The 8,692-nt window shown below is 50.8% G+C and overlaps 1 protein-coding gene across 1 annotated transcript in view; it reads right to left on the bottom strand.

The window, feature by feature from the left end:
* The window catches only part of CELF5 (CUGBP Elav-like family member 5), a 40,452-nt gene extending 32,052 nt beyond the window's left edge, over nt 1–8,400 (bottom strand). Inside the window, 3 exon segments of the mRNA XM_027704528.1 lie at nt 1,296–1,378; nt 8,057–8,217; nt 8,219–8,400. Of these exon segments, the coding sequence (XP_027560329.1) occupies nt 1,296–1,378; nt 8,057–8,217; nt 8,219–8,331 (357 nt within the window). The 5' untranslated portion in view covers nt 8,332–8,400.
* Between the last annotated feature and the right edge of the window lie 292 nt (nt 8,401–8,692).

Here is an 8,692-nt window from a genome sequence, read left to right on the forward strand (position 1 = left end):
TGTCAATTCTGCCCTGGACCAACACACACACAAGGTTACACTGCTTTAGTCCAAAAAGCTAACCATTTCCTGTCACACAAAAATAACTCAAGGAGATTTGAGCACCTGGTTATTTTCACTCTTTCTCATGGTCGTCCCGAGATAAAGATCCTGTTAAGTGGGAATTAGATTACATGCATTTTCCAGTGCTCAAATGCCAGCACAGGCCCATGCAAAAAGGGAGCCAGAGGTAAACAAATACAGAAAAGGACGTGTGCGTGGGGAGGTCTTGAGGGCAGCCGGGAGAGACGAGGGAAGCTCTTTGGACCTGTATGGGTTAAAGAGAAAATGTTATGGCTAAGAATTCCCAACCCCACTCTAGAGACCCCTGGTTTACATTAATTATTTTGTTGCCTTGAGCACTCAGGGCCTCGTGTGAGCTTCTATCTAAAAGTACCCAACTCCTCCTCCTACTCACCTCCAAATGAATCCTTTCAATGTGCGTGATCAACCCCCTCAGCACAGCAAGGGAACTGCCCAGTCGAAGCTCTTAAATCACACCAAAATGGGAACAGCAACAATTCAGAACTCCTTTCAGCTTACCAGCAGGTCCCAGGGAGGCAGAGGACTACCCTGCAAGCAGGGACCTGTTGCACAGTGCCTGGCCTCCTGAGATCCCTACTGCACTTTGCTCCCAAGCCCAGCTGTGGAGGGAGCAGGAACCAGGAACAGACCACAGCCACTTCAGCAGTCCTGCTCTCACCTATATAACCCATTTCTCTTCCAAACAGTGGGATGTGGCAAGTGTATTTTTTTCATCTGATCCAACTCCAACACAGCACTAGAAGTCTGTCCAGGCTCCCTGCAGGGCAATGGCAGAGTACAAGCAGATGCACCAGGAGGTGCTGCACACCTGGAAAAAGGGTCTGGTATCTTGTCTTGTCTCGTGTGAGCATTCCAGCATGCCCACTGTGCAGGCTGTGACTATGCTCTTCACTCCAAAGCCCACAACTCCCTAGTGATAGGGACAGATAGGTGAAGGTGACATGTCACACCACAGAGAGCAAAGAACAGCACAGAAACAGGCCTGGCCAGAGCTACACAGGGCAGCCTTGGCCAGGCAGAGGAAAAAAGCAGCAGCTCTGTGAAGAGCAGCGCTGTGCTTCCACTCCCATATCCCTGTTCTAACCCCTGAAACACACTTCTCTTTCACAAGCAGGAAAATTAATCTAAGCCACTTCTCATCCTTTCTCCCTCCCCTGATAATCCCCCACTTGCCTGCCCATGGCATCCAGACACAATTCACTGGGACTTACCCCTGGCAAAGTCTTCTGTTCATGCAGTGCTGTCTGGGCTTTGATGGCAGAGTCTCTGGCACAGTACGTGAGGAATGCACAACCTGCAGTGGATACAGCAAGTGTCAAGTTAGACAGGCAATTGCAGATGCACATCAACACAAATGTTAGATAATTTGGTTGTGTCTAAGACTCTAGGGAAAGAGACAAAGAAACAGTGTAAAAGGACTTGCAGGCCCCATCCATCCCCCCTTCTGTTAAGTCCTGGAAAAGGGTCCCAGTGAATCAACTAGGTTTGACACAGGCATTGAACAATGGGACACAACGGGAACGCAAAAGGAAAGTTAATTTGGCCTGTGGTAGAAACAGGCCAAAACACAGGGATCAGAGGAGAGGCAAGGACCAGTATGATTACTGACTTTAAGAAAAAAAAAAAAGAAAAAAGCAAGAAAAGAGGAAAAGTGTCTGGGATTTTAGCCTCACACAAAAACTTCATGATCCAGATTCATGAATCATGGAAAGCTATAGAAGGGCCTCGTGTGAGAGAAGATGTGCACAAACACATACCAACATACATATGCATGACAAAGGAAATCCAGAGACCAGCAAAACATAATGCATTCTTCAAGGGCCAACTTAGGAAGCAAGATGAAAAGCACAGGGAAAAGGCCAGATCCTGACATTCTTAGTCAAGATATGACTCAACATCTTAGCTGAATACTGGAGCCAAGGGAGGAGGGGAAGAACTATAGCCCCTCCAGGAAGAAGAGGGATCATCTTTGGGTGCTCTGATGCTTAATCAAATGAAACTAAGCACAGGAAAAATCTGGCTGGTTATCAAGAAACATTTCCTAGCAGAAAGAGATTTATTAGACTGTGGAATGATCTCCCCAGGGAAGTGCCTGAAGCTCCATCACTTGAGTTGTTTCAGATGAGGATAGGCAAAGCACTGGAGAATAGACTCAAACGCTAGAATGTGTCTGACCCCCTCATTCACCCCCCCTCCTATTGGCAGTGGCATTTCAAATCCTGAGCAAAGGCAGGACACATCCCTTTGGCTGTTGCTAAACGTCTATGTCTACACTGTTGTGCTGGGGCTGCAGATGCATTGTTATGGCCCACAGAGGCCTGTTTTTCTGCCTCCACATTCTTGTGCCTGGCTTGGGGTATTCTAAAGCTGCTTCAGTTCTCCGTGGATCCAAAGGTGGATGTGAGATAGGGACTGTCTGGACCTCTCCCCTCCGCCCCGGTGGGACTCCATCGTACACAACACCCTGGCAGAAGCCAGCTGCTCAGGACAATCCCAACCCATGGCAACACGATTATCCTGTTCTTCCATCTCAACTCCAGTAAGTTGCTGCAGCTAAGCAAATCACATCTGTCCTCACATCTCTTGCTAGGGAAAAAAAACCCCTCGATAAACAGCACACAAGCACTAGAAATCTCTAAGAGATAATTAAAGCTCCTTACTGCCCAGGTTTTTAACCAAGAATTCTGCACCAAAGTGAAGCGTGGGATCAACAGATAATTTAACAAATGCAGTGAGGCCAGGAAGCCAGGCAACTCCACTTCTCATGGCAAAGGCAGCCAGCTCTGTTGTGTGGGGGTAGCACCCCTCTGCTTTCACTCTCCCCACATAGACTGCTCTGATATCAAGCCTCAAAAGCACCTCTGTAACCAGAGAGCAGACTTCTAACAGACTCGAAGGCCTGGTAACCAAAGTCTCAAACACAGATGCTTGCCTAAGACCACCTGCTGCTCCAGCCTGCTACTTTGCAAGTCACTAACCGGGGTCAGGTTCAGCAGACAAAATGCTGAAGTCAGGACCTGGCAATAAGCAACTTATTCCACTAAGAGCTTCAACGCATTGGTACTATGTCCATGTGCAATGAAGACACCATCCTTGCCCCAGGAGCATTAACCATCAAACCTAAGAAAATTAAGGATGGGAGAGGAGCTAAGTCTACCTGAATCTATCTGCTGAGTTAAGCATGCAAACCCCATCCTTGAGTCCCAAATTCCAGCACTCAAGAATGTCAAAACTGAGGTAATATGCACTGTCAGGCTCAAAAGCCTCAGTCCACGGGAGGACAAGGGAAAAATGAGGATTGGACAAAGGCACACCATTGAGTGGGGATAAAGGAGATACACTCCTCACACAGGGATAGAGTTATTTTGCAAGGTACTGTCATCACGTCAGATCAGGGATTTACAAAGTCCAGCAACCACCAGCACCAATCTGAAAAAGTGCCATGAATCCCCTCCCTAGAGTCCTCTGGTCTTTCTCTTCCCTACAGTAAAAGCAGCCCATAACACTGTTCATCTTTTAGGTGCCTAGGTATCCATACCAAGGGGCTGCAGCTTCTGGAGACAAACATCCTGCCACTGTGGAGCTTGAAGATGCCTCACTCAAACTTCAATCCAAGGGGAATCCTCGCTGCTGCTCTGCTTTACAAGGATGTGGATATTTACTCAACAGCATCCAGCTTGTACTCCTTCCCTTCACTCATGCATGAAACAGCACTCAGGCAGCCTCTAACAACAGGCTTGTCTTGGCTGGACTGGGGCAAGGAAGCCCATAGGTACTGGACAGCCTGGTTCACTCCTCCATCCCTGAGCTCTTCATGTCTCTAAGCTATGAGGACATTCAACTCATTCATTTCAATCTCATTCTTACTTCCCCAACGGCAAGAATCTGAGAGGCTGTACTGGCTGTGGAAAGGAAGGAGCTAAAAATGTCAGCTACATCTTTTGGGAAACATGATTACTGTCCTCTAGAATCAGGTGTTTTGGAGGTAGGATGCAGGAATCAATTCCATTTTCTTTGCAAAGCCCTGGCCACAAATACAGGAAAGGGTTTGGCAGAATCACTATACTCTAAGCCGAATTGTGTAAACAATTATCTCTTGCACACTAGTTCATCAACTACCCCCTAGGATGCTGTGACAGGATTCTGCTTACCGTGTCTTTCATGGTTCTTTGGACTCCTAAAACTTTGAGCTTAACAGTCACCCAAGGATCTGCTCAACAGTGAAGAGATGTCTGCAGAGGTGCAGAGGAGCCTGTCACTCTCACTAGGTTTTCTCACTTCCACATCTCCTGCTTTAGTTAACAGCAAGCTCAGACCGACAGGCTTATGCCCCTTTGGGCACTTCTAACACCAAGTCAGTTATGCCTGCTGAGACATGGGACATGGTGTTAAAAAGTGCTCAGGGTGTTAAGAAACGTCAGCCTGGAAGGCCCTGGGCAGTGCCAGCGACCCACGTCAGCACAGGGACACAGAACAGCACCCAGGGCACTGTCTGTAAAGCTGATTTGCAAGAGGTCCAGGTGATTAGAAATCATAAATTAAGTTGTATTATAAATTCTGTATTACACTACTTATAGACTGTAGTATAGTGATTCTGCTTGTAGAAACCTTATGCTATTCTAATAATAAATTCTGTGCTTTAGTGATCAGAAAATTCTGTTAAGAAAATGAAGCCTTAAGTCAAAAATTTAAAGTTTAAGCTCTAAGCTTTTGACTATGACTTATTGCCATCACCATTCTGCCAAAGATCCCTAAAAGAACCTCTGCATCCCTTCAGTGTCAGTGATACCACCCTACTTTCACGGGCTCCAGGAGGGCCTCCAGCTCCCTAAAAGCACAACCCAGCCTAGTTCCACTTGCACGAGACTGCAGAAAAAAAAAATATATATTCTGTGCCTGATCCTCCCTACAAATCACACATTGACTCTGGAATTTACAGTCCCTTCAGATCCTAAACATTACTCCACACATAAGCAATCTAAAGCTTTGAGCAAGAAAAGGCTGCCAGTTTGTAGAAGAGAGGGATCTCTAGATTCTGCTCAGCACCAGAAATCACATCAAATACTTCAGCAGGGGAAGCATGGAGTCAGCAGGGAGCTAATCTACAAGCCTGCAGAAGCTGAGTCAAAACTCGGCTGCCAGCAAGTCAAGTTAAGGCTGAGGGTGCTGTTGTGTCCTTGCCCTCTGGAAAAGCCACCCATCTGTCCACACACCACCCATTCACCCACACACCTGTGGGAGGGCTGCTCCTGCGTCTGCCAAATATTTCCCTGCAGTTCAGTTTAGTATCTCACACTCCTGAATCTCCACTTTCCTTACTGTGAGCGCTCCTAGGAAACCCATCAAGTTGACACTTGTAAAAGAACTGCCTTCTGCCTAATCCTGGAACACAAGGCAAAAAAACCTTCCACTTGATTCTCCCTACTCTGTCTCCTTTGACCCATTCCAAAAGCCTGTTCAAAGACCTCCCTGCTCTTCCCATGAAAATATTAGCTTTGAGACAAACACTGCTATTAACATGCAGATGTATCTGTGATTAACATATATAGAAAAACTGCCTCATGAATAATAGTAGGCTGGAACACTATCAACTACCAGTAGACAGGTTGCTGAGACATGACTAGTCAGGTACTAACAAAACCATTTCATAGCGGAGCTCATATTTCTAGATCTGTAAGATCCTCCTCTGTCTCCACCAAATTCATCCATTCTCAGCATCCACACAGGATTGTCCTAGCCAGCTCTTGGACTCTCATCCCAACTCACATCCTCCTGTCCCTGGTAGGCCTTTTCCACCTTTTCTTCCTTCCTGGAAGCAGAGGTGGCTGCTCAGCTCCATGCCAAGCTGTAAGGGAATACAAAAGGACCTGCTGGGCTTTACCAGCATTGCTGGCTTCTCACACAACTGCTTCCTCCCATTTGGGGAAAGAAAGGGAAAAAGCAGATGGAAGCTGCATGTGAGCTGTCAACTGGATCTCACTGCAGATCAGGGAACATGGGGAGAGAAAATTGAGTCTGCTGTTACAACTGCCCCAGAAAGGTTATGGCTTCTGTACAATGCAGGAACGAACACGCGACTGTCCGGATTTGCCAAAGCATCCCCTGGTCAGGGACTGTGATGGTGCTTCAGGCCACTGCAGCTCCTGGGTCAGGCCTGGCACCCTCCAGGACTGCTGATGCCAGTGGCTCCTCACCAGGATGGCCTTCTTGCACAGAGCCCAAGCCAATGCAGTCAAACCTGGTAAGATGGGATTGGAAGGCAGGGGTCAGGGTGGGCTGGACTGCGGGTTTAATTCCCTCACCACAAGCTAACCCCTCCCCTTCCACATCCTTGTGAAGAAATGACTTCTTTGGAGAGGTATACTGCCTATTCCCAAAACAGGCCGAGGATCTACATGCAAACTCATGCCACCAGGGAAGGAATCCCAACCTCTCACTTTGTACAAAACAGGACGAGGAGGTGTACAATGGCCACCATCTCAACAGCCTTTTCTGGGCAGAACAGAGCACCTGTTCTGGACAGAACAACCCACGAGCAACAACACAGCATCCACACAAAAAAAAGTCAAAACCAAAAGGATGTATTTATTTTGCTGCAGAAATCTTGCATTTAACAGCAAGTTAGTATCACACACATCTGACTAACACCACTGCTGCCCCCTCTAATTTCCATACCTAAGCAGATCCCTAGAATTTGTCTCCTGCCTAGAAGTTGATCTCAGACCACCCAGTCTATATTAAAGATATCACCTGAAATGAAATGCACAACTGCCTTTTGCCTTGGGGCCATTCTCCTCTTGCTGGGCTTGAAACCTTGCAACTCACTGGCAGCAGGTTTGGATGCAGTTCCTTGCATACAGACACATGCCATTCTTGTGCTCAAGTCACAACCAGATACACTTCTTCATCTAAATTCAAGTCAGTCCAGCCCCCACAGGCTTCAATGAAGTGTTTTCCTTTTGTGCTGGAGTTAGATTTGGCCTTTTGTTTGAAAATAAGCTTGTTTTTCTCTTGTCCTCTTTCCTCTCTCTTCAGTCTAGAACGGTTCGAGTTGCCAAGGCACTCAGTCTTCCATCCTCCTAAATCTGAGGCATCAGGACTGAACACGATACACACCCTCCAGCACGCACCAACACACGGCCCCATCACGGATCATTTTAGGGCACAGCAGCCCAGGCTGAACACCGACAGCTTTCAGGGTACTTACTGTAGGTTCCCTGCAGGTTGCTCTACTTGTGCCAGGGAGTGGGGCTGCCATCACCCCCTCGGATCTTACAGCAAACAACTCTCTGAGTTTCCATTCCTGGCTGGAGTGGTGCTGGTCACAAGATCCCAAACACCTGCCAGGGTGGCGTAGAACTGCTCCACTGAAGGGAGCGGGCACCCTGAACGCGACAGCTCTTCAAAATACAGTTTCCAAACACAATAAGCACGGCTAAAGGAGCCTGCTCAAACTTTTCAGCATCCACTAAAGGTCCTTCAGCAAAGGAAAACCCCTTCATCCCCCCCAGCCTGCCACCAACCAGGCACTATCTATCCTAAACGGCACTGACAGCAGCAGATCCGTGGCCAACATCCTTTGTTGTGTGGATTTTCAAACCCCAGTGCCGTACCCCTGCCGGGGGCGGCCCGAGCCCCGGGGAAGGGGGTGGGAGGTGTGCCCGGCAACCCACCGAGAGTCCCGGGCGACCCGCAGCAGCTTCGGTCCGCCCCACGCTGCACATCGGGGCCTTTGTTGAGCCCCTCACAACCCGGCGCCAGGCCCCAGGGGGCGGCCGAGGCCGGGGGACTCCGCGGGGCTCTTCCGAGCCCCGCCCGTGGGCGCCGAGGATGTGGACCCGCTCCCGGGCAGGGGATCGGGGGCCGCGACGGATGTGAGAGAAGGAGGGGGAGAGAAAAATCACATCACAGCGGGTCAAGCGTGGACCGGCCCCGGGCCCGCCGCCCTTTCAGCGCGCCGCGCCGGGCTCACCCTTGTGCATGCCGGTGTAGCGGTCCTTGAGCACGGTGAGCTCGTAGATCTTGCCGAACTGCTCGAAGAGCGGCTTGAGGTCCTTCTCCTCCAGGTTGCGCGGGATCTGCCCCACGAAGAGCTTGATGGCATCCAGGTCCTTCATGCTGTCGGGCTGCGCGGGGGGGCTCCGCGCCGCCGCTGCCGTTCATGGGGGAGGCTCGGCGCGGCGGCTGCGGCGCTGGCGGGAGCGGCGGCGGCTGTCTCCTCGCCTCGCCCTCGGTGAGTCTGGCCATGCCCCGCGCCCGGCGCGGCTGCGGGCGGGGGAGGCAGCGCGGCAGGAGCGGGAGCGGGAACGGGAACGGGAACGGCCCCGCCGCCCGCGCCGCCGCCGCCGCGGCGCCACAAAGAGCCGCGCGCGGCGCCCCCTGCCGGCCGCGCGGAGCCCGGGCGAGGCCCGGGGCACCCCGGGCGTGAGGGGGGGGGCGCCGTGAGGGGCACCGGGACAGCCCCGGGAAAGGGGCGGGAGGGTCCCTCGGGACAGGGTGGCCAGGAGAGCTGTGAAGGAGCTGGCAGCCACGGGCGAGGAGGCAAAGCAGCTGTGGCCGCCCACGTGAGGGCCGAGCGGGGAGACACGACGCCCATCCCCGGCTGTGT

The sequence above is a fragment of the Neopelma chrysocephalum genome, unplaced genomic scaffold (assembly GCF_003984885.1).
Source record: "Neopelma chrysocephalum unplaced genomic scaffold, ASM398488v2 Primary Assembly neopelma1_283, whole genome shotgun sequence".
Lineage (NCBI taxonomy): Eukaryota > Metazoa > Chordata > Aves > Passeriformes > Pipridae > Neopelma > Neopelma chrysocephalum.